Raw genomic sequence first — 26,300 nt, forward strand, 5'->3', positions numbered from 1 at the left:
CTTGGTTATAGTCAATAAAGTTACTCTCCTGTGATTGGCTGGCAACTGGTTCAGGGTGTACCCCGCCTACTGCCCGAAGCCAGCTGGGATAGGCTCCAGCATCCCCGCGACCCTTGTGAGGAGCAAGCAGTTAAGAAAATGGATGGATGGATGTAAAGTTACTCTCATTCTCATTCTGTCTCCCTGCCTTGCTTTTCCGCCACTGGGTCCATCTCCCCTCATCCACTCGCTCCACATATCATGACAATAAGTTATTTGAGTTTCCACATTTTGTAATGATTCACAACACTACAGAGATGTCAAGATTTTGTTTAGTATAAATTCAATTGCAATAAAGTGATAAAAGGAAGGCGGCACGGTAGTAGAGTGGTTAGCACGCCCGCTTCCCAGCTCTGAGGTCTCCGGTTCGAGTCCAGGCTCGGACCTTCCTGGGTGGAGTTTGCATGTTCTCCCCGTGCCCGCGTGGGTCTTCTCCGGGTACTCCGGTCTCCTCTCACATTCCAAAGACATGCATGGCAGGTTAATTGGGCGCTCTGAATTGTCCCTAGGTGTGCGTGTGAGTGTGGATGGTTGTTCGTTTCTGTGTGCCCTGCGATTGGCTGGCAACCAGTCCAGGGTGTCCCCCACCTACTGCCCAGAGCCAGCTGAGATAGGCGCCAGCAGCCCCCGCAACCCTTGTGAGGAATAAGCGGTCAAGAAAATTGATGGATGGATGATAAAAGGAATTAAAAAAAAAATCACCTCATCAACAGAAGTCAAGAGCATTCTGTAGGAAGAAGGTATAATAGGTTTGATAAAGAGTTTAAATTTGTTTTCCTATGATCACTATTTGTTATGGTTGTCATGTTTCTGGGGGTGGAAAGATTGATAAAGTATTTTCTATTTATCAACAAACTGTCCCAATTTAAGAAAGAAAAAAAAAGACCAATGGATGCCAGTTTTAAAAGAGCTAATCAACGGTTAATGTGCTATCAAGTTAGGTTTATTTATATAGCCCTTAATCACAAAACAGTCTCAAATGGCTTCACACACCCACAGTTGAGAAATATTAACGACATCCCCTGATCTTGACCCCACAGGAGGGCAAGGAAAAAGAAAAAAGAAAAAAAAAACATTAGGGGAAAAAGAAGAAACCTATCCAAAAGCATCCATGTAAAGGGAAGCCATATTATACTCAAAACATTTTTGATGGTCTACTGTCCATTTTATGACCTCAAGTTGGGTTCTGTAGTTGTACAACAATCCAAAACACATTAGTGAGTCAATTTTTGAATGGTTAAAAAAAAACAAAAAAAAACAAAAAGAGGAAGGTTTTGAAGTGCAAAAGTCTGAACTTGAATCCAATTGCAATACGCTGGCATGGCCCGAAAAAGGCTATTCATCTTCCGAAGAGTGGGCCAAAATGTGACCAGCTCTGGCAAAGGGTCCACATGTGTAAAAAAAACAAAAACAAAAACAAAAAACAAACAAAAAAAAAAATATCAAAATTGAGATATTGATATATTCATATTCTGCACTTAATTCCATTTAAAATGATATATTATACGTGGATGTAGCTAAAAAAATTGACAAAGTTGCAGCAGTATTGAGAAAAAGGGCTTTAAAGTTTTGGTACTTGCATCTTTCAAATGTCCATAGCAACCAGGACCTTAGCAAAAAGATATGAACCTGAAATTTTCAAGAACTGTTAAAATATCAGTGGAAAGTCAATTCCAATCGCAGGTAAGGCCATCGTCCGAGATTTTAACCCTTTAAACGTTTTGGAAGTCTGACCTCTCAAGTGATGACATCAGCCTCATCAACTTTGAAGATCACATTCAGCTTACAATTTATCTTCTGTGGCATCAGCCAAAGTTTGCTTATTTTATTGTTGCTCCTTGTGGTATTTTCTTACTTAAATTAGGTCATATTACCACAGTGGGAAATTGATGATGATTATTGAAATTCAGTAATTTGATGTCAATTAAAATATTATTTGTCATTTGGTGCGGTCTGTGACAATGAAGTTTACTGATAACATGATGGATTGAGTATTTTCTCAATTAAAAAATAATAACTTAACTTTTGTTTGATGGTTTAGCTACTTTGAGGCACTTCAATGGACCACCATGCTGCCAGATGAATGTTGTTTGCGAAAAGTGTGTGGGTGTGCGCACTCATTGCATTAAAACATGAACGGGATCAAAGGACTCAGCATAAATATTGTGAGCTTTTCTCCAACAGAGGAGAGCATCGTTTTTCTCATTGCACTCTTTTCAGCCCTAACGACTTCCCTGGAGAGGAAACTGAAACCATCATCCTCATCACCCTTATTAGATCAAAACATTACGCCTGCTGCATTTGTATTATTGTATTATTGATCCAACTGTTGCGGCTGCGCCAGTCAGGCAGGGAGATTACAGTGCCGAGTGGAAAGAAAGAGACAGAAGGACTTCCTCCCAAATGTCAGGTGATGCTTGTGGTTGACTTTCTAGTGTGTGCTTTCGTGTTTGCATGCCATATATGGATGGGGGTTTTTTTGCATGAGAGAGGAGGAAATCTTAGTCAAACTAGTGAAACCACCACAAAATGATGGAATTGGAAAAACCAAAAATAGAGGATAAGAATAAATCAGTTTCTTACAGTGATAAAGTGAATTCCAAAGTGATTCATCACATGTAATGGATAAAATATTGTAGTGTGTCTGTGCTCTATTGAGGGTCTGACTAAGATCAGTTAAGCTGTAGATCCAAAGTGCACGTACATCTTATCTACAGATCCTCCCTTCTTCTCTATTACGAAAGCTCCTGTAAAATATTTGCATATATGAGCTACTAATGTGTCAGCACGCCATGATAGATTTGCTGGGGCGAGAAGCCTGTGAGCTGCGTCATACTGGGTGGGAAACCATGAAACCGTTTTTTTTTTTATTAGCTCAACTTATAAGCAAACACAAGTGATCACCTCCCATGCAAACATTCTAAGAAATATGTCACACGCATGCGCATGGATGATCAGCTTGCTGGCCATTGGAGGACGTAAAATGGGTGCAGGCAACGGAAAGGGAGTGGCAGTTTCATGTTGGGGCAGCAGAAGCAGGATGAGAGCTTGCCACTGAGTGCAGTCTGTCAGATCATCTTGTCAATTGGACAGAAGATAATCAAACATCTGTTCCAGAAAGCAGCAGGGTCGTTATGGTGACACTCGACACCAGGGCGCTGACGGCGCCGGTGGGAATCGTGCGGATCCTGGAGGTGGTCTTCACCTGCATCTCCTTCAGCCTGGCGGCGTCATTCGCTAGCTCCACAGACTCCTTCTGGGTTTGGTGCATGTTCACCTGGTGCTTCTGCTTCGTCATCACCATCCTCATACTCCTGCTGGAGTTCCTCAGTCTCGGCTCCAAGCTGCCCATTTCCTGGGATGACTTCACCGCCGCCTTCGCCATGCTCTCCACGCTCATGGTGTGTGTGCTTTTTTTTTTTTTTTGTCGAATTGATCTTTGTCATCAGAGGAGCCTGCTAGTAACTTGTTGCTAGCTGCTAGTGAATGTCAGTTTTACCACATAATTTAATCCAAGTTTAGTCAGATATGCTGTAGCGCAAGCCATTTTCAACACTTTCAGTATTGTGTAAAACTTTGTCACAATATGTCTTGATGTAAAAGTAACACCAACACGTGGATTGACCAATAGTACAGATTTTGGAGAAATGTGAAACTTAAGATGGAGGAGGTTCCGACCCGATGCTAGTGATATGCTTTTCCATTAGCTGGCGGAAGGTACAATAAACTTGTGTATCCACCTGTTGCTACGTATAAACAGAATAACTCCTAGCTTGAAGCTTTCTTATCAAATTAAAAAAGAAAGTCCCATGCAGATTTCACTCAAAGTACATTTGTGAGTAAAATGAGACGACAGCGTCATTATTTCAGTTTTGATCCTGTTGTGACATTTTTGTGTCATGGTTAGGAGTTGGAAAACACTGGTTAATGTCACCTGAAAATAATAATTGATTTTCTTGGGCTCGCTTTAGATGACTGAATCATAATACTCACTTGTACATTACAATTATTTTCATTTATTTTTTATTTTTTTTATTGGGGGGGGGGCTTTATAGTGTCATAAAATAGATAACTTCTAACTCCAACATGACTTTTATGTCTTGATTTTATGTATGACCCTTACACATATGTAAATACTGTAATGACTTAAATTAATTATGCTGGATGGAAAATACAACTTTACTCTCATAGCATTACAGGCTCTATATTTGCTCCCAAATGCATGGCATAAATTTGTGCATGCATGCGCAGGCTAGACTAGTTTTGGTAGACACACACAAATTGCTGTCGTCAGTAATGTGCATTTATTCCGGTGTGGGCGTGAACACACTTGCTTAACTACGAATAGAAGTGACTCTTCCATCATACTGTTGTGTACAAACATAGAGCCCACTGAGTTTTTTGTGCCTTCGTAAAATAAATTTCTTGTGGTGAAACTGCATTTGTTGACAATGGGGTATCTGCCGCAGTTTTTGCACATCAGCTTTGGTTCCGGTTCGGTTTGCGATGTGTGGGCTTCGTCAAAAATACTTGCGCTTCCGACTTTGTGCCCCTGGGTTGCACGTTCTCATCGCGGACCGAACCAAACCCGTGCAAAATCACAGAAGTCGGAAGTCCCGCCTCTTCCGTGGCATCTACTCCATTGGATTAAGGTGACAATAGATAATGGCTACTACAAGAAAAAGAGTCGCTATTGGTTGAAACACTTTGATGACTTGTGGAAAGACCTACAGAGACACAACCCTTAACGTTGGGAGTCAGTAAGTGGACCAGGCGTCAGTATGTGGCCTCTGATTAATGTATAAATCACCTTCGTAACATCGGGCATGTTGGTTGACATCAAATTGTTATATCGTGGCCTTTAATGAAGACGAATTGATTTTTTTTAAAGGCCACACAAAGTACAGTATCGACCACTATGCATGCAACGTACCATCAAAATGATTTTAGAGCTGTTATTTTAAGGTAATCTTACAACCTAAAGTGTTGACTCATTTTGAAATGTTTCCTTTTTTACAGGTGCTTAGCGCATCCATCATCTTCGCCAACTTCTTCACTTGTTCTTCATGTTCCAAACTGATTGCGGCTTGTGTGACTTCCTTTCTGGCCTTCGTCTTGTACGCCGTTGAGGTTGGCTTGACCCGAGCCAGACCTGGAGAGATCAGCGGTTTTCTTTCCACAGTTCCAGGCCTCCTGAAAGTGCTCGAGGCCTACGTGGCCTGCATCATCTTCGTGTGCTTGCGGTACTTCAAGTACACGCAGTTCCCAGGGCTCCAGTGGTGTGTGGCCGTCTACTCCATTTGCTTCATTTTTGCGCTCCTCGTCATCATCTTTACCATATGTCGACTTCTTGCCCTCTTCCCAGCACCGTTTGATAAAGTTCTTATTGTGTGCAACGTGTTGGCCGTTTTGATGTACATCACCGCTGTGGTCATATGGCCCTATTACACCCTCAAGGATAACCCCAGACCAATCTACTGCGACATCTCTCCAAATACATGCGCGTGGAATTTGCTGGTGGTCGTCACTTTTATGACCATTGTCAACCTTATTGCTTACATTGTTGATACATTTTACTCCTTCCGGTTGGTCTTTTTCATGAGTAGAACCTAAAATCTAGTTTTACACGCAAACGTCATATGTAGCCTACCGTGTAACTCCATGTGAAGTATTTACATTGAATTTCAAGTGAAATGATATGAAGTACAAAACTATTTAATTTAGAGTGAAGTCCAATTTCCATTTCTTGCCATATTGTCCACTTTTGATTCAATGTCATGACATTACTTGTTGGCGCTTTCACTCCTTCTTGCAAACTCATTCATTGATGTGCTATGGATGTTAGCATGTGACACATACAGTATGCATCAAATCAATAAAATGTGAGCTTTTTCCGCCAGTGTCAAATTAGTCAACTGTTTAAGCATGTCAGTTTCTAATGAGTTATTTATTAATTCATTAGCCAAACAAAGCAATGCACCTTTTACCTTTCAAAGTCTGCTCCCATGGGTGTGTTGAGCGTACATACCACGAACGGCAGCCATAGGTTTCACCACACACTCTTAGAGAGGCAGAGGTAAGAACAGCATATTTTTGTTTCGTTTCCACTAGGGCTGTCAAGGTAAAAGCGTTAATAGATTAATTAATCACAGGAAAATGTTGCATTAATCACGTATTAACGCATATTAATCGCACTATTTTTTTCCTACGCCTGTTGTTCCAAAATGAGCGGGGTGACTCCAGTTGGTGTGCTCGGTGGTAAATTCGCTTTAAAAAACACCCAGACGGGACTTTAGATAAAACAAAAGTCATCTGCGTTTAATTAATTGCTGAATTGCACCGAATTGTTATGATGCTGTTACGTTTTGAGCAATACACGCATGCATGCAATTGCGTACATGCATTTAATCAATGTTTGCAAATGACATTCAGATAATAAAATGCGTTAATGTCAAAATATTACGGTATTCTGTATTTATTTTATATTACGCGAATACGCAAGTAATTTAGCTGATTAATCGTGATGAATCCAAATTAAAAAGTGTGATTAATCAGATTAAAAATTTTAATCGTTTGACAGCACTAGTTTCCACATTTCATAATGATTTACAACACTTCAGAGATGTAGAGATTGCATTTAGTGTATAGTTAATACAAAAAACAAACAAACAAACAAACAAACAAACAAAACTTCCACCCATGAACAGAAGTCAAGAACATTCTGGAGGAAGAAGGTGTATCATTGTCAAAATATGCACTCAATTGGCGTATTCGTGTACAAAGACACAACAGAAATGTTTTTAGGCCAGTGCAGATTCCGATATTTGGCAGAATGAAATTCCAAAAATTTATTATTTGGCTGATGAATTCAAAACTATATTATGGATAAAATAAGCATATTTTGGTCCTTTAATGATGGCAATAAACATATGAATTACAGGTAGAACATTTGATTGTTTTCTAATACAGTATACAGTCTATAATACAGTCTATTCGCAATTCAGCGAAAAGAAATGGGGGGGATGGAAAGTCCCAGATTTTTTTATTTTTTTATTTTTATTTTTTTTAACTCTGGAAAAAAATCAGTGAGAAAGGAGAAAAAATAATATATATATATATATATATATATATATATATATATATATATATATAAAACAAAAACAAAAAAAAACGTTGAACTGCGAGTATGCATGTGTCAATTACAGTACACACAGGATGCAGGTGCAAAGAATGTGAGATGTTCTGCATCTCATGTGCATGGTTGTGCTAACTGTGTGTCGTGTTTTCAAAATCCTGTTTTCTAATTCGTATTTAAGAAATGGTAAAAAAACAAAAAAAAACAAAAAAACAAAAAACAACTGTAATCCTTTAGGCCCTATTGTGAACAGATCACGTTTAGAATATGGTGCAAGTCACTGGTAACATTCACATACAGGGAAGCCAGATTAGGGTGGTTTAAAAAAAAAATGCTGTAGAGTCTGATTCTTTAAAACAAAATTCATATTGAAATAATTAAAACAAGTATGGAAAATGAAAGGAACAGCTTGTGATCCATATCACATCACCTGCCAAACCCAGTTCGTTCCTCAACCCTTGAGTGACTTTATGCATATATTTTATTTTATTTTTTCTTTCGATTCTTTATTTTACTCTCTCCCAAGTGTAAATATGAGTCTACTCTAAAACTGAGTCTATTTGGTCCCACTCTAAATAGTCAAATTTACTCTATAGAATTTACTGTGTAGTTTTGTCCTTTTTTGTAATATTTGAGTAAATAAAAACAGCTCTTTCTTTCATTTAACACAATTAATTACATTTATCAATAAAATATAGAATCCATCCATTCTCTTGGCAACTTATTCCTCACAAGGGTCGCGGGTAAGATATAGATTGGAAGAAACGTGTACCGGTAAGTTAAAATAAAAAGGATTTCTTCTTTTAATTTTTCTTCGCAAGTCAGTGCCCCGTCACTGGTGAGCTACAACATTTTAGGTGGGCTTAGAACAGACCCCAGTTACTTATACATGCTGGCAGCTACATCGTAGGCCAATGCGTGTGTCTGCAGACCTGGAATCAATTTAGGGTTCTGGGTCTTGCCCAGGCACATTTCAACAGCACTTCACAGCAGGAGCCGGGATTCAAACTGCCAACCTTCCAATGACTCGCTCCAGCAACTGAGCCACAGCTGCCTGATTTTAAGTTCCCGAAAATGATTGCAATTCTTAACATGTAGATGCTATATTTTTTGTTGTGATTTCATTTAATCAGAAAGTCTCTACAGCCATACACACCTTAAGTGTTTTATTTCAAATCCAATGTATTGGTTTAAAAATGTAAAATTATGAAATGTACCCTATCCAAATACTACCTTAATCTTAACTTAAAGGAAATGCTATTTCCAAATTGAAAACTATAACACTGATTAATATAGCATAACATTTCATAGATTCATTGGAGTAATATATTGAAATGTTTAATAAGTGTTAAAAAAAATTCCAGCTAAGCCATGACATCATTTCCACATCCACAATTTGCTTGATCTTTGACTCACTTAAAACTCATTCACTACCAGCCATTTTAGAAAATTTCAAAATGTTCAATACCCATGCGATATTATGTTCAATAATTATATATAAACCGAATCTACCAAATACCAGAATAGACTCCCTACTTTTTGCCCCGTCCCGTTCTTTTATAATTGACAGTAGAAAAATGTAGGTTTGCCAAAATACAGCCATTTCTGCCATGGACTCTGAAACTGTGATTATTTCGTATAAAATGGGGCAATGATGTCATCTACCGGTGGTTGGGCATCAGTAAAATTGTTTCCAAGTTTGACATTTACAGTGGAGCATAATCAGATTCCCCCCCCCCCCCCCCCCCCCCTTTATCCCCGCTCTAAAAAATACAATTGACAAGTATACTTGTCAAAGGCATCATATATTAGTTGGGTTCACACACTTTTTTTTTTTTTTTTTTTGGTTTTTGAATGAGTGTCAATATTGACAAATCAATTACACTCTTATCTATGTCCATTTGGCCTTAATGATACTACATCAACACCACTCCATCAATAATTAATATTTGATCCTTTTGTATAATTCATTAGTAACTACATTTATGCTATCATAAGGTTGTAAGCAGAATATTATAATACAAACATATTTTACATTTTTTCACCTTTGGGTTATAATAATTGTGGATGTTTCATTACAGTTATAGTTGTTTTATTTTACTTTGGCTTTTATTTGTTAATGGCTTCCATCCATCCATCCATCCATCCATTTTCTTGACTGCTTATTCCTCACAAGGGTCGCGGGGGTGCTGGAGCCTATCTCAGGTGGCTTTGGGCAGTAGGCAGGGTACACCCTGAACTGGTTGTCAGCCAATCGCAGGGCACACAGAGACTAACAACCATCCACACTCACAAGCATACCTAGCTACAATTCGGAGCGCCCAATTAACCTGCCATGCATGTCTTTGGAATGTGGGAGGAGACCGGAGTACCCGGAGAAGACCCACGCGACACGGGGAGAACATGCAAACTGTTATATGGCAGTTATTTTAATTAGTTTTTAGGGCGGTTTTGTATTAGTTTTTATTATTTTAAAAATATATTTTGTAGTTGCAGCTCTTGGGTGCTTGGAATCCCGCCGGTGGAGCTGGTTGAAGTGGCTGGGGAGAGGGAAGTCTGGGTTTCCCTCCTAAAGCTGCTGCCCCCGCGACCCGACCTCGGACAAGCGGAAGAAGATGAATGGATGGAGTTGCAGCTCTTACTAGTTTGAGCATTTGTTTTCTTATTTTTATACTGTACATCAGGGGTGTCAAACATAAGGCCCGCAAATGGGTTTAATCCGGCCCGCGAGATGATTTTGTAAAGTTAAAAACAAAAAAAAATGTAATGTCGGCCTAATTAATCAGCCGGCCACAATCAAAATATATAAAATTTGTAACTTCACAAGCAGTCCACAGATGAGCAATGCAACTTGTACGGGGGACTTATCCTGGATGTCATTTTACACACAAATTAAAGTTACAGTGTGTTTAATAATAATAATAATAATAATAATTATTATTATTATTATTATTATTATTATTATTTTAAAAATAGACCAACAAACATGTTAAATACGACACAAATTCAATTACTAGTGGAAACATAAATACATATGACAAGGATTAGCGTCCTTATAACGTCATTAACTGCGCCACGCAATGCATTCTAGGAACAATATAGTGAAAATCTGCCGATAATTGAGGGCAATCGTTTGTAAGTTGTATACCTTTATTTTACCGATGCGGCCCACTTGGTAATATATTTTCCTCCGTGCAGCCCCTGATCTAACATGAGTTTGACACTCCTGCTGTATATGGAATATTTGCGGGGTCAAGACTAAAAAAAGGATGTTCTCTTTTATAGTTTGTTTTAGTTTTACAAACACAAAATGTAATTTCAGTTAATGATTGCTTCTGATTGTTATTTTGCATGTTCATGAAAATTCTCATTTCATTTTTGCTTTAGTAATTTGGTTAGTTTTTTGGAGAATCTTCTTTAGCACAGATCGCTTTAGTATGAAACAATCTTTTGGTCTAAGAGTGCCAAGATAAGCCTCCGAATGAGGCTACAAGGGCAAAGTCCAGCATAGTGTGTCTTGATGTGGCCTTGATAACAAGCAGAGCAGGTCCAATCAGCAATGACAGCTCGAGGCCATAAAGTGCACAGTTATAGCAAGGATGCTGTGTTTGAGTTTCGTTTTTTAAAGAACAATGCATCATGTGCGTCTTGCTTCCATGGATTTCTTCGAGTGGATCAGTTTCACAAACCTTTTTTGCTGGCAATTCCAGAGCAAAGAAATGGAATGAGTAGCGAAGATTTGTGATATTTGTATTATTGAGCTATCATGATCCACGTGGACGTCCGCTCTCTCACCCAGCCGGTGGGCATCCTGCGCTTGATGGCCGCCGTCCTCGCGTGTATGTCGTTCAGCCTGGTGGCATCCGTGGGCTACGTCCCCTCTCCTTACTGGGCCTGGTGCATGTTCACTTGGTGCTTCTGCTTCCTCTTCACCCTCCTCATCGTCATCCTGGAGTTCACCACCTTCAGCGGCAAGTTGCCTTTTGCCTGGGATGACTTCACCACCGCCTTCGCCATGCTGGCGAGCCTCATGTGCTTGTCCGCCTCCATCATCTACCCGATATTTTTCACCTGCAGCGGCTGCCACCGGCAAATCGGCGCTTCGGTGGTGTCGTGGGCGTGTTGCGGTGTGTACGTCGGCGAGGTGACTCTAAATCGATTTCGGCCCAGCGGGCAGATCCGTGGCTTCCTCTCGACGTTGCCCGGAATAATGAAGATGCTGGAAACTTTCCTCGCCTGTCTCATCTTCACATCTCTGGAGAAAAGTCAGTACAGCATCTCTCCTGGGCTGCAGTGGTGCGTGGCCGTGTACTCCTTGTGCTTCATCTTAGCCACGCTCATCATCCTGCTCACTGTCGGACAGCTGACCTCACGAATCCCATTCTTTGACAAGATAGTGATCGTCTATGACATTTTCGCAGCCGTGTTGTACGTGACAGCGATGGTGATCTGGCCACTTTTCAGTTTCCGGAACAATCAGAGACCACCAAACTGTGGCTACTTGTGTTCATGGGATAAGCTGGTCATGGTCACCTTCATGACAATTCTCAACTTCGGTGTTTACACCTTGGACTCCATCTACTCGATACGGCTCGTGTTGTGTGTCAGCACGGAGTGAAGCTGTTGTTAAAAGCACATTTTAGATAACTTGCTTTTTACACAATAGAATGTCCATTGTATTTTTTTTATTATCTTGATGCATGCTTAAAGTACTGGACTGGAGTTGAGTTAATGATTAAAAATGTATCACTGCCATAAAGAGAGAAACACTGTAAATAGCCTTTAGAACTTTGTATCCTGATACAATGAAAAGAATCAAACAGTGTGTCACTTTATTACCGTCATAAACCACTACATTACTATGACTACGACTGTGACATTGTGTCACAAATTAATCAACTGTATCTTATTACATAAAGTTACAGTTCTAAACTAATTCTTGCAGTTTGCCTGTATAAACTCACTTTGCACGCTCTAACTTCATCTCTTGGGGGCCAGCGAGTCAATTTGCTTCCACAGTGATTTTTATGCAAATGAGGGATGTCACTACGGTTGGTCGGAATTCCCCTACATTCCATTCCATAAACCCACACAATGGCGCAAACCTCCTGTTGCACCCAATTCTACCTGTGCAAAGTCTAGAAAAAATACCAGAAGAAAGAAAACTCCACCCATGCGCTCATTAGACTCGCTCTGTGCTAGATTTGCACGAGGCACAAAAATAGGGCCTTTATAGTACTGTACATACAGTAGTACAGTGTTAATTTCGACATGAAATTTGAATTTAGTTTTATAGTCATTTGACTAAAATTAATTACAATTTTAGTCATAATTTAGTCATCTGATCTTATCTTAGTTTTAATAAAATTTTAGTCAACGAAAAAAGAGCAATTTTATTCGACTAAATTGACATTTTAGTCGATGTTTTCCGTCAGCATACATTTCAACTTTTATACAGAAAATTATAACACACCTATTTGTAACTGTTAGTTTAACACGCAAGACACATTTAATACAATGTCTTTATTAATTGTTTCAATGAACCATGTTGAACTAACAATAATATAACTTAGTTTTCACCTATATATATATATACACACACACACACATATTTACAGCTGTACAATGAATGAAAAAAATGTTGCATTAAATCAAAATCAAGCTGGAACAGTCCAGATATGAGGAAATACTCTTATCAGCATTTCTCTGTTCACACCTACAAGTTATTATCCTCAGTAAAACAAATGTTTAAGAGGAAGAGGATGTTGTTTGAGCTCCAGTTGGTTTACTTTTATATGCTAATACAAGCTCCAATATTCTCAAAATGCTCACTATATCACCAAACTATTGCAAATTACAATACGTGACATGCCTGTAAATTGTTACATCTATGAAATTGACTCATGAGTTCTGACTACAGGTGATTAAAAAAATAATAGCCATAAAATTTCTGAGAGAGGAAAATAAACAGTTTGAGGAAGGGCGGTTGAAAATTATGACCCATAGAAAACTGAAAATAAACGCGTACTGATTCGACCGTAGCCACCCCCAGCCATAGTATTCACATAAATGGCGGTGAATTGACCAGTTGGAGACATCTGACGCCAGCAGAGACAGAAGGGCACTTTACAGAAAGATGGTCTTGCGGCCCGAGGAGACAATAACTCCCAAGTGGATGACAAAAAGATTTCAACCAAGGCTTCAACGATGTTCACTCTATTTTGCCATGCATTCTGGTCATTTCCTCTGCCATTCTGTTGTAGGCATAACAAGTTCATTAGTTGTGAAATCAGGTCAGTCATGTGTGACTGCTTCCATCATGATTTGCAAAACAGAAAGAACCAAACATCAAAAACACTATTTTAATTGAACATATTTCAGTCCAACACCTTAAATACATATAAGGAAGTTGATAGATACTACACACAAGTCCACGTAAGAAACAAATTGTCAATGAAATCAAAAGACATCACTCTCATGCTGTTATGTGAAGATTCAGATGACGAGATTAGGCCATGTTTGCTGAAAATATCACCAGTTATCAATACATGTAGTAGGCCTATCACCAAAGATAGCCTCGATCTCTTCTCGAGCCTCTTAATGGCCCTTAACAACCACCATACTGTTAGACAACATGAAATTCAAACAAACAGTTTGTTTTTGTAATTATGACTGCTACAAGGGAACCTCTCCTCTAAAACACTTTCAACATGATTAAATGTACTTTAGGGGGGGGGTCATGACAGAAAATAATTGAGAAGCACTGACTTAGCCTAACATGCATGTGTTTGGAATGTTGCAGTAAGTAAAGTAGGCAGAGAAAACCCCACAAAAGTCCAGTGAGGATGTGAAAACTTCACACAGGAAAGCCGAAAATGTAACCTCGAGCTTCAGAACTGAAAGGCAGATGTGTTACTCACTTGTCCACTATGCTACCACCGCATTTAACCATCATACAGAAAAGACATACAAATGATCTGTTTTGGTAGAAAGCAAATGTATCTTTATGTAACTTCAGATGTAAAATGAAGATGCCCTTTAGGGCTACTAATGTCAACTTCTATCAGTTCTGCTAACCATGGAAACTTGTCTTATGTGTTGTGGTAATTACGGCCTTTTAAAATCAGAACAATGACCTTTACTTGTAGCACATCAACAGGCCAATTAGCACAGATTTCCACACCAGAGCAACCTGCCAAAATACAAATCGTAACACATTTTTGTCAAACAGCAGGTTCACTACCTGGCATGCAACAATGGAGAGCGTGATCAGCCGTCCCCATAGGCACCTTCCCCACCTTCCCGCCACCATATTTTGACACTTGGGTCAGAGCGGGCGTGCAAACGAGATACCGTTTGATACAACTTTACAAGAAATTATAACAAACACATGACCTCACACTGTATTTATTTATTTTGTATTTATTTATTAATTTATTTATTGTTACCTTTTTAGTCATTACTGGTTCCATTGAACTTGTACCGTTTTGAAGGCTGTGATTCAACTGAGTCTGTCTCAACCCCCTGTGGACCTGGCCAGGATGTTGTGAAAGTGTGTGTGTGTGTGTGTGTGGGGTGGGGGGGGGGGGGGGGGGGGGGGGGGGGGGGTCGTCAATAAAAGCGTTGTGGCACTGTGGCTATCATTTCTTTTGAGTGCCCACATGCAAAACAAATCAAGTTGATTAGATGAGGCACTCACTGGATTCTTGTAAAATCCCTTGATAGATTTTGTTGTTGTTGTTGTTGTTGTTGTATTTTTCATCATTAGTTATGGACCTCTGTCCCAGCTGACTGCGTGAGAAGCGAAGTACACACTGGACTAAATACTCTTTCCATCCACAGAACTAACAATAACAAAAAAAATTATCGCTCTGCGTTATTAATTTTTCTTTTTAGGAACTGTGTCTTGCCAAAACAATAATCCTAAACTCAGCAGGCGGCATGGTTAAATACAAAATGACACCATGACCTCCGCAAAGATATATGCTATTTAAATGCATTTAACTAAAAGAGCGTATAAAAAAAATAAACAAGTGTCAAACTGGGTTACTTTGGATCCCAAATTAACTCATCTGATTTGCCTTTCAAGTCACTTCAAAAATTCATTAGAATTGTGAGTCGCTAACCAAAGACATGTATTATTCAGTTATCCATTTGTTTTAGTGTATTCTTTTGTCACCAATATGACCAGGGGTGCATCAGTCCAGAAAATATGACGGCAACTGTTTGGGAATGGACTACATCACATGCAGCGTCCTGTCTGTTGTCAACTGGAGCACAGCATAGCCAGACACTTCCCCTGTAAAAAAAAAAAAAATTGTATCCCCTGCCGCGGCTACAACACATGTTTTTCAATAAATACATGAATAACACGTATGTTCAGGGGATACAATTTTTTACAGCGGTAAGTAGGCTACTTCAGCACAACAGTGGAATGTTTTATTATTTATTTATTTATTTATTTATTTATCTATTTTGGTGTGAACGAAGCACAAAGTGCTTCTGAATTCTTCCAGGGTGCTTGTATAGTGTAGTGTGAGTGTAATCCGTTTCCACCAGTTCTGTACACCAGCTCCGTCTCTGTGTATCTGACGAGTCATGTCGATGTGCGCACGTCAGTGTTTTCGTTAACTGTTATTTTGCACATCATCGAAAAAAGAATATTTTGAATGAAAATCTGTTTCCCATGTATGCCTGGTTGCTATTATGTTACTGTAAGCGTAATTTAACCAAATGCATGTGTAAGACCTGTTCTGTTTGACCCCCCCCACCCCCCCCAACCCCCACCCCCACCCCCCCCCACCCCACCCCCCCAGCCACTTTCACCCCTGAATATGACATGACACATCTCTGTGTGTTGTCAAAAGAAATGTATGTGTGTTTGTCTAAGGCAGTCTAAGTCTATTGCATCAAATTATTTCAGAATTTCCTGATGTTTAGGAAACACACAGGCAAGCACGTTTTTATGGTCGCATCAGGCCCTGGGCATAGGCAAAGTAGGGTGCCATCTAGTGGAGGGAGCGCTAAATTGCAGTGACAAAAAAAAAAGGGAAAAAAAAGTAAAAAATAATTCCCAAAAACATTTACAATGAAATGGCCCAAGCCCTCGGATACTGTATTATTAAGAAAGGAGGAGGAGGAAAAATGGGCTCAGGTTAGAGGCATGTATGACAATCATCATTGCCTATAAAAATAAACATGAAAATAGCATTAGTTTCTTAGCTTGCTGGTAACTTGATTACTCAACCATTACATCTATGCTACCCTGTGCACCAAAGCGAGGCAAAACTTGCGGGCTTTAAAATAAAGCAGTGAGTCCAGTCCAAAAAAATTGCATAAATCATTGTTTCACATAGCCACGTTAATTTATACAAGATAAGAATTGTGTGCTGGTTGAATGTAAACGAATATATAGTAAAGGCATATGTTTTAATGTTATTTTTTATTTGTAGTTGTCTGTGAAATTTGGCTATTTATTGTGCGGTGTGCTATTAATTATTATATATCTATATATTTTATTTATTTATTTATTGCCGGGGGGGGGGGGGGGGGTCAATCTGCCCGTTCGCCTAGGGCACCAAATCACTTAGGTCCGGCCCTGGGTCGCATGTACTGAAATTGATAAAACTGGACAAACGTAAAACTGCATTATTCATGTAGGAAAAAAAAAAAAAAAAAAAAAAAAAAAAAAACACTTTCTGGCAACATTCCAAAAATGTTTTGTGCCAGGAAGGGAGGAGGTTATGAGTTAAAGGCAAAGTGAATTTTGAAAAAAAAATGCATTTGTGCAACAACAAAAAAAGAACTACTTGTGCACTTTTTGTCGACCGGGTAAAGGAGCAGTTCAAAAGCAAATATGTTTATGACACGTGTTTTATATAGGTTTGTAATAAGACTACGTGATTCATACAATTGTCATAAACTGGAATTGTTATTCCTTTTCCGGAGCGGACAAACTTGGGAAATATTTGTAAATGTGTGGTGTAAATAATCGTCAACATTGCAGTCATATATGAACTGATAAAAGAAATATGATATAGGAAAAGGGTTGATATCTATTTTTTTACTTCTTTCTACTACTCCTTTTATTTTTGATTATCTACATCATTATAATACTAAAAAAAAATCATCATTTATTCACTCAATTCTTGGCTTTAAATTGCACTGCTAAAACCTTGTGCTGTGCTGAGTGAACGTGTGTCTTTAAGAGCCTGCAGGCGCCCATTAGCCGAATATATTCTAAATGAGCCATATCATCACCCAGTACGTGCTGTTTGGCTATGCACATCCCTGCAGGGCGAGTTCCTACACACAACTGTGTGTTTACTTACAACCTGGTCCGAGTTGGGACCAGCCTAACAGGTCCTTTCAAAAGACGTCAGCAACTGACCATTGTGAACAAAACACGTTGCACATGTGGAAAATACAGAAACAGTGACCTGATTGCATGCAAATTTCACTTCAAGCAGTCTTTCTAAAGATTTCTAAACACTTTAATTTGCATCCCTTCATCCTAAGCAGGCTCAATGTTAGTCTCCATGACACGAACACATGCTCAAAATTAGTTATTTATAGTATGTTTATTTGGATGCTGTATAAGCTACTCTCTTTAAAATCTGACATAAGAATTGGGGTGAAATGTGCGCTTTTGCACTGTTGAGCTGTGATCATAGATACACCCACCCGTGGGTGGGACTTTCACATCAGAAGGAGGGGTGGGGGGTATTTTCCTCACATAAATACTCACTGTGCATCGATCCACGGTCTCGTATCTGGAGACAAACTTCCAACCCAACCTGCAGAAGGCAAAGTTCACCATCATATTTAGGCCTCCGAAGATGGCTGAAGGTGCGTGCTGATGTTGGCGAAGATGACGCTTCAAAGTGACGAGGAAACCGAGCCGGGAAGTTCTTCTCTCTGACCTTCAAAATTCCAAGACTGCTTTGATGCTGAGAGAGCACGGCGTCACTCCAAGGGATGGCGGCACAGAGAAGATGAGGCGCAGGCAGACAGGTAGGTTGATACATCCTCATCATCACCACTTACTATATAACACAAACAGAAACAGGGCTGCGGTAAGAGTCAAACTCTACAAACTGAAGACAGATGTGTGAGGGAAATTGTGGAATCAAAGCTCTTATGCAGGAATCACAAGCTAAATGCTCACATGTTTATTGGCACAAACATAAAAGTTTCAATATGAATGTTTCTTCATTTAAATTCACATCTGCGCTAAAGTGGACAATTTAACTTAAAAATAACAGTGGGTCATGTTCTGTCTTTTCTAGGGTGTACTCGGCTTTTTAATGAATGGGTTTTTGTAACTTTAAATGGGCTGCATATTATGTAGCTATGTTTTTCCACAGCCAAGCAAAAAAAAAAAAAGTTTTGTGTCAAGGGTATGAAAGACCTACATTTGCAATGTACTACACGTATGAAGTTTTTGGTTTTTGTTTACTGAATTTAATTTGACAAAAAAATGGCCTCTAGCCATATGAAAATGTAGTCATACGGACAATAATGCTGTCAAAATGGCCAACTGGTGGCCCAAGATGTTAAGCAGCACGTAGCCTGAAGCAAACATGGTGTTTGTTTTCTCAACAACGCGCTGCGGGCTGCACGTCACTCCTGTTTTGGAGCGCGGTTCACTGAATCTTTACATCAAACCAGTGACTGTATTTGTGAAACACGTTTCTACAGCCTCAGGTTGTAAATGCTGACAGCTAGCATTTATCAAATGAGTGTAGGTCATTCATGATGAGTACATATCAATGCAATTCAAGTAAGATCATTCCTTAAAGCGGTGGTCCTCAAACACCAGCCCGCTGCCCAGTATCAGTCAGCAGGATATTTGGTACAGGGCCACACAGATTTATTTTTTTTTTCATTTTCATATATACTTGTAGTAAATGTAGTCACAATCAGGGATATACGTCAGCACCTCTGTCGCCCGCATCCCGCCGCCCCACCCACGTCGACGACTAGCATGTCAGAAAATTGTTTGGGGACGCATTAAAGAGTGTGCCTGCTCATATTCACAAAATAATAATGTTGTTACAAATTCGCAGGAGCATCTGATATAGGATAACTTTAAATATTAAAAAAAAAAAAAAATCATTAATGTAACTATTAGAACTTATACATAAACATTACAGGAATGAATTCGTTTAGTACATGAACATATGATCTTAAGGTGAACAAAAAAAAAAGGCCTAATAGAGTTTTGTTAACATTTCAAGAAATGTCGATCCTAATGTTATCACATACAGTTTGCAATACAAATGGAGTATCAATCAGTTATCCGGCACTATTGGCCAAAAGAAATATGAACGAGATTAGGATCGCACATTATGCCATTGTCATGTTGTTAATTAAATTGTAAACCGAGTGCAGATGTGATTCTGGGACTAGCTGTCAAAATGTTATTTATTTATTTATTTATCTTTTTTTAATTTATTTTGTTTTGTTTTGTTTGTTTGTTTTTTTTGTTGCTTTTTAGTGACTTTACCTTGTAAATTAACCTTGGGGAGAAATGGGGCAGATAAAATAAGATTTGTCTTCTTTCTGCTCCTTTTCAGTCAATAATGAAGAACACTGTTTTACATTGTCTTTTTTTCTCTTATAAATGAATGAAATAAATGATTGAAATGGGGAAAAAAAAAAAAAAAAGAATTTCTACCACTACCACATGCTAGCCAGCTATGCCTGCAACTCGAACATGCATTTTACCTGAACGCCACAATTTAAGGAGAAGAATTTTATTTAAATTCCCAAGTGTTGTAATTGTTATTATTATAATGATTATTAGTGTACAATTCAGGCTAATGAAAATGTTTGTTACACAGAGCATTTTGGGTTACATAACTAGGAGAAAGTATGAGCTGAAACATCTGCCATGTAGCGTGATTATATTTCATTACAGGTGCCACCATGTTTAATTAATGAACAGTTGACTTTCCTTGATGTGTCTCTGTTGTATCAAGTCAAGTCATATTTATTTATATAGCGCTTTCAAAAAGCCATAGCTGTCACACACGGTGTGTGAACCCCCACACCGACGCAACAAACACCAAGTGACACCGGACACAAGCAAGCCCTCTGCCCGTCCGTTGGCCAAGAGACCCTGTTAGCTTGCAAGCTAGCTGGTGGCTAGAGGCCCTCATCGTGGAGTGGAAATCATTAATCACTCAAATCTTGACATGGGTTTTAACAACACTCTGTGGTGTGGGGTGTACATTATGCATTTATTTTCACTTTAAAGGGACTTACCCACATGTGAAGACTTCAATATAAAAATCCCTTGTTCTACATTGTTGTTGTTTGTTAGCATGTGACTGATGCGTTCAATGTCGCGGGATTTTGCACATGTTGCACATAATGATTTCAATTTGTGTCTATCTTTTTTCCCCCATAAGCCGTGACCAACTATAATCCATTTGGATAACCCCACCTCAAGATGGTCGAACACAATATCACGTCAGCGTCTGAGGAAGTGGACATGTCTTTCCCTCAGCCCCACCTGATGGGCCATAATGCTAACATGTCCAATGAGACCGAGCCACTGGACTTCCGTATGGTCACGGCAGTCGTATACAGCGTGGTCTTCATCGTGGGTCTCTTGGGCAACTCTCTGGCCATCTTCGTGGTGATCCGCTACACCAAGATGAAGACAGTGACCAACATGTACATCCTCAATTTAGCCGTGGCGGATGAACTCTACATTTTAGGGCTCCCCTTCTTGGCGACCAACAGCGTGCTTTACTACTGGCCCTACGGGGATTTTTTCTGCAAGGTGTGCATGACCGCCGACGCCATGAGCCAGTTCATGTCAACCTTCTGCCTGACGGTGATGAGCATCGATCGCTACTTGGCGGTGGTTCATCCCATCCGCAGCGCCTCGTGGAGGAGGCCGCAGGTGGCCAAGATTTTCAGTGGCGTCCTGTGGATTGTGTCTTTTCTGGTCGTGCTGCCCGTCACCATCTACTCGCATGTACAGGAGGGCCTCAACACCTGCAACCTCACGTGGCCCGAAATGCAGAACTGGTGGGCGGTTGTTTTTATCCTCTACACATCCATCCTAGGCTTCTTTGGACCGCTGTTCGTCATTAGCATCTGCTACTTGCTCATTGTCATCAAGGTACGCTTCTCACTGACTTTTACAACGGCATTTCCTTTAAGGTTTGAGTGAAATAATCTCCTTCATCTCTGTCCAGGTGAGGTCAGCAGGCGTGCGTGCAGGTGTGACCAAGCGGCGTAAATCGGAGCGTAAGGTGACACGCATGGTGGTGATCATTGTCGTGGTCTTTGTACTTTGTTGGATGCCCTTCTTCACGACCAACATTGTCAACCTGGTACACATCATCCCCGAGAACAATGCCACCGCAGCGGTCTACTTCTTCTTAGTCACCCTCACCTACGTCAACTCCTGCGCCAACCCAATCCTGTACGGCTTCCTCTCAGACAATTTCAGACAGAGCTTTCAGAAGGTGCTCTGTTTGCACAAACAAACCTCTGTCAACCAGAGGGAAGAACGACAGGATGCACCCCGGAATGCGCCGACGAACAACCATGAGCCTCTTTTACTAGAAAGGAATCCTCACCACAATGGAAACATACGGAACAGCCAGGTAGGACTTACTTGACAAGGTCTGAAGTAACTAACCCAATTAAGCAGGTTTCCATAACATTTACATATTGGGTACTGGGGTATATCTTGGCCTCAAGCTTCTTATATGGAGTTTACATATTTTCCCCTGTTTGCATGGGGTTTTCTTTGGCTTACTTCCACATTACCAAAACAGGCATGGTTATTTTTATTTCAAGAATTGAAATTGTCCAAGGGTCAAGTCAAGTCATCTTTATTTATATAATGTAAATGGTTGGTTGTCCATATCATAGATGTTCATTATTGCAGTTTTCTTCTGGTATCGCCGGTCCGCTTCAGTCGTGACAGAAAAATGGTAGAATTTAATGTATCTATGTTGAAACAAAAACGAGTAAACCCCTAAATGAAAATGTTTAGAATGGGCCAAAGTGTCAATTATTTTTTTTACCCAGTCGCTTGCCGGGCTTCACAGCAACTGCCAGGTCTTGAGTGATGGCGCTCGCCAAGACGCTCGCTCGCTCACACAAAATAAGAATTGATGGTAGGCTTGCGAAGTGTGGTCTCTCTGAGCCACCGTAATGTACGTGCTGAAAAATTCATGCACTTTGGCTACATTCTATTATACAGCGGCATCGAGTGGTCACCTATTACACACTGTATCTTTAAGGGTGTACCGTATTTTTCGGATTATAAGTCACAGTTTTTTTCATAGTTTGGCCGGGGGTGCGACTTATACTCTGGTGCGACTTATGTGTGAAATTATTAACACATTATTGTATCATTTCACATGTTATTTTCACACTAAACCGCAAGAGGGCGCCCTAGGCCTGTGTTGATAAGTTCAACATTGCCAGTAGAAAAGGAAGCGGCGCATCGTCTACCTCCCGAGTTGGGGGAGTTGTTTAAAAGTGACACCGAGGATGAAGATTTCATTGGATTTAGTGATTTTGAGTGAAACTGATAGTTTGGTAAGCTTGTTAGCATGTTCTTTATGCTAGAGTTATATGAATAACTTGTAGTGATGGGAACATAATTTACCCACGGAACGTTGGGACGAAGGGAAAGTTCCGGGTTGGGAAGGTTTTGTTAATGTGGAAAAGGGGAGTTAGCCTGTTAGCTTCTAGCTGAGTGGGGAGTTGCTGTTAAGACCTCAGAAGTTGATGTCAATAAAACGCCAGCCTTTGGCTCCGTGCTTCAACACTCCGCCTCCGACTCCCGTCACCGACTCACTCTTAATATGTTACGTCGTTACTGACATTACCAGGCATGTCAGTCATGTAACGTTAGTATACCGTATACTTATTCAGCCTGTTGTTCTCTCTTTTAGTTTTATTTTAAATTGCCTTTCAAGATGACGTGTATGTTTTTGGTGTTGGATTTTACCAAATAAATTTCCCCCAAAAATTTGATTTATACTCCAGTCCGACATATATATATATTTTCCTTCTTAATTATGCATTTTTTGGCTGGTTCGATTTATAATCCGGAGCGACGTATAATCCGAAAAATACGGTACTCACTTTTGTTGCCAGCAGTTTAGACATTAACGGCTGTGTGTGATTTCGAGGGGACGGTATATTTTAGGGGTGTTAAAAAAAATCGATTCGGCGATATATCGCGATACTACATCGCGCGATTCTCGAATCGATTCAATAATCGGCAGAATCGATTTTTTTTTTCTTTTTTTTTTTTTTTTCTTTTTTTTTTTAGGATTCACACCTTGAGCATGGAAGAATGTTATATGAACGGCACATTAAGCCTTAATATTTTTATTTTAATGCTGTTCAAACATGAAACAGATTACAACCTCTATAAGACTGAAATTTCAGATAAATAAATAATACATTTTCATATAAATCTTACACTCTACAAGCTTACTGATGAGTATTTTCTAAATATGAATGAAAAAAAATCGCAACAATCGACTTATAAATTCGTATCGGGATTAATCGGTATCGAATCGTGACCATTCGTATCGGGATTAATCGGTATCGAATCGAATCGTGACCTGTGAATCGTGATACGAATCGAATCGTCAGGTACTAGGCAATTCACACCCCTAGTATATTTATAGTTATACAACTGATTACCCAGCAACAAAGGTTTTCATTTTTATCCAATGAAAAGACAAGATAAAATACAAAATTGGGAGGATTGTAGTCACTTTTGTAAGGTAGCCTACTACTACAATATATAATCTTTAACATCCAAAGAAAATGCACATTTGACATCAATACTTTAGAATCTAAACACTCCTCAGCATCTAAAGTTTAGATGCTGAAGAGTGACTTGAAGCCTTGTGAGTTTTTTTTTTTTTTTTTTTTTTAGATCTCATGTGAACTACAGATGTATTTTTCCTGAAAGTTTTGCAATGTAATGTTCAAGGTTCCCTGTGTCTGTATTTGTTAACAGTGCATCCAGATGGAGGCTGCGGGAAAACCTGACATTGACCCTTCAACTACCTTGAATGGACAGTCAATACCGTGAAATGATGTGCCACCATGAACGTGCCAAATAGTGTCACCATTTAGCCCCGGAACTCACACTCTCGATTTTCATAACAATAACTCACACCATGATAGAATTCAACTGTTCTTATCTTTAGAACGTTCAGAGTGGCTGCATAAATTACATTCAATTGTGGAAAAACTCTGCAAAATGCAAAACATGATCATTTTTAAAACTGAATAAATCTTCAAAGATTTAAAGTTTTATGTAATCTCCATCCATTCTCTTTATTGTTTATCCTCACAAGGGTCGCAGGTGAGTTGGAACCTTGAATGGGAGGTTTAAAAAATAATTTAAAAAGTACTAGAGCCTGTTTTTCAAGTCCCATCGCTGCTGTCCTTGCAAGTACTGTAATAAGTTGGGGAAATATATGGCTGTAAATGTTTAAAGTCCATTATGATATGGAAAATGACATTCACAAGTCATTGAACGACGTATAGAAGGCAATTCGATTCTCAATAACTTAAGTAGTAAACATAAGGGGAGCATGTGAAAAACTCCTTTGCTCCAATGTAATGATGAAATGTGATGAAGCAAAATCATGTGACATTGTCCACAGACAATTATTATTAAAGAGGCATTTGGCCTGAAACCATGACACATAACAACTCGCTTTTGTTCTACACATTAGCTTGCTAACATGTCTGCTCAAGGCAAAGCAACAGCTGCTTTTTGGTGATAATTGCACTAGTTGCTATAAATAGTCTTACAAGTGACGTCAATGCACTTTACTCATAGCGTAATGGTGTGCTTTTATGTTTACTGTTGAAAAAAGATGTAAACACAATGTATAACTTTTTATTTTTGCTTCCCTCTTGTGGTCACGATGGGACAAAAATCCATTTGCAACCTCCTAGCTCCACCCCCTGTAGTCAGGGTAACGAAAGCCATACTCAGCATTTGCTTGGATGAAAGTCAAAGATATTTTCTTGAGAAATCTGGCAACTGTTTTAACGTTGCAATATTACAAATAGCAGAGTATAATTTTCTACTTTTGCGTGTAACTTTCCACCATCACTGTCAGTAGCTGATCTAAATATTTAAATGTGAATTAAAACAAACAGATAATTAAAGCTAGTTTAGCTATCACATCTGTTTAAATATTCTATTTTCATTTCCTTTACATTGTTCATGTTTTCCATAAAACAGGCTTGGCCTTATCTTTGCTTTTGATGTACTTGTCATGTAGTATCCGTGTTTAATGGTTCTGTGCTATGATGTATTTTCTGTTGGCCATTCTGGTCTACCTGTAGTCACTTGTAAGGTTTGAATTGTCTACTGCAGTGAAGCCCAACAGTGCATGTGCAGTGATGTGCCATGGGGAATTGTCGAATGCCATTTGATTGGTCTGAAAATTATTTAAGTACAACACGTAATGCATCTTTGTTCATTTCAATTACAGGTACGTGCATCTTTCACGTCAGTACAATTAGCCATAGTTTTGTGATCAACTTTACTAAACAGTCCAAGACATCACACTAAAAGTACATTAGTGAGTAAATTGAGACTAGGTCATCATTATTTAAGTACTCATACTTTTTGTGAAAATAAGGGCCTTGGCTCAAATAAAGGTTGGAAAACACGGGTGTATTGTATGTGCATATTTTTAGTTTGTTTTGTAGTTTATCTCCAGTTTTGTTTTGTTTTTTTGTATTGTGTGCTGTTGGCTGCATTTGATGTATTGGTTTGCTGTGACAAGATAATACGTCTTAAGCACGGTTTATTCTAACACTAGTGGTAACTAAGCAGGATCCCTGTAGTGGCACATGGAAGAAATAATGACTATATACAGTTCAATTGTATTAACTTTTTAGTACATTCGAATCAAAATTTTGTTTTTAACTTTTGTTAAGGTACTAGTTTTAAATTCAACTTTAATGTTCAATACATTTGAATGAAATAATTAATTAAATACATTTTTTTCTAAATTGAAATGCGTTAGCTTCAAACTATAATAATAATAATAATAATAATAATAATAATAATAATAATAATAATAATAATAATAATAAT

General features: G+C 39.1%; 3 protein-coding genes and 1 long non-coding RNA gene across 5 annotated transcripts; 3 read left to right on the top strand and 1 right to left on the bottom strand.

The window, feature by feature from the left end:
* Positions 1 to 2,307: 2,307 nt before the first annotated feature.
* Positions 2,308 to 6,196, top strand: LOC144001227 (myeloid-associated differentiation marker-like). Its single transcript, XM_077495407.1, has 3 exons — positions 2,308 to 2,449; positions 3,157 to 3,440; positions 5,059 to 6,196. Exons 1-3 carry the CDS (start codon positions 2,443 to 2,445, stop codon positions 5,650 to 5,652), a joined length of 885 nt encoding a protein of 294 aa, XP_077351533.1. The 5' UTR covers positions 2,308 to 2,442; the 3' UTR covers positions 5,653 to 6,196.
* Positions 6,197 to 10,940: 4,744 nt separating this feature from the next.
* Positions 10,941 to 11,792, top strand: LOC144001285 (myeloid-associated differentiation marker-like). Its single transcript, XM_077495526.1, has one exon. The coding sequence runs from the start codon at positions 10,941 to 10,943 to the stop codon at positions 11,790 to 11,792; it is 852 nt and encodes a 283-aa protein (XP_077351652.1).
* Positions 11,793 to 14,782: 2,990 nt separating this feature from the next.
* Positions 14,783 to 20,526, bottom strand: LOC144033329 (uncharacterized). The gene is made up of 4 exons (XR_013287938.1): positions 20,444 to 20,526; positions 18,097 to 18,219; positions 17,922 to 17,970; positions 14,783 to 15,473 (listed from the first exon to the last, which is right to left on the bottom strand). It is a non-coding gene; the product is annotated as an uncharacterized LOC144033329 (long non-coding RNA).
* Positions 17,942 to 25,871, top strand: LOC144033316 (somatostatin receptor type 5-like). 2 transcript variants are annotated; one of them, XM_077541371.1, is made up of 5 exons: positions 17,942 to 18,187; positions 20,590 to 21,089; positions 21,171 to 21,311; positions 21,388 to 21,801; positions 24,192 to 25,871. In XM_077541371.1, the coding sequence occupies exons 2-5, from the start codon at positions 20,631 to 20,633 to the stop codon at positions 24,264 to 24,266; spliced, it is 1,089 nt and encodes a 362-aa protein (XP_077397497.1). In that variant the 5' UTR covers positions 17,942 to 18,187; positions 20,590 to 20,630; the 3' UTR covers positions 24,267 to 25,871. The 2 variants fall into 2 exon arrangements, with proteins under 2 accessions (XP_077397497.1, XP_077397488.1); XM_077541362.1 differs by having other exon boundaries at positions 20,590 to 21,311.
* Positions 25,872 to 26,300: the final 429 nt, after the last annotated feature.

The sequence above is a fragment of the Festucalex cinctus genome, chromosome 1 (assembly GCF_051991245.1).
Source record: "Festucalex cinctus isolate MCC-2025b chromosome 1, RoL_Fcin_1.0, whole genome shotgun sequence".
Classification (NCBI taxonomy): domain Eukaryota; kingdom Metazoa; phylum Chordata; class Actinopteri; order Syngnathiformes; family Syngnathidae; genus Festucalex; species Festucalex cinctus.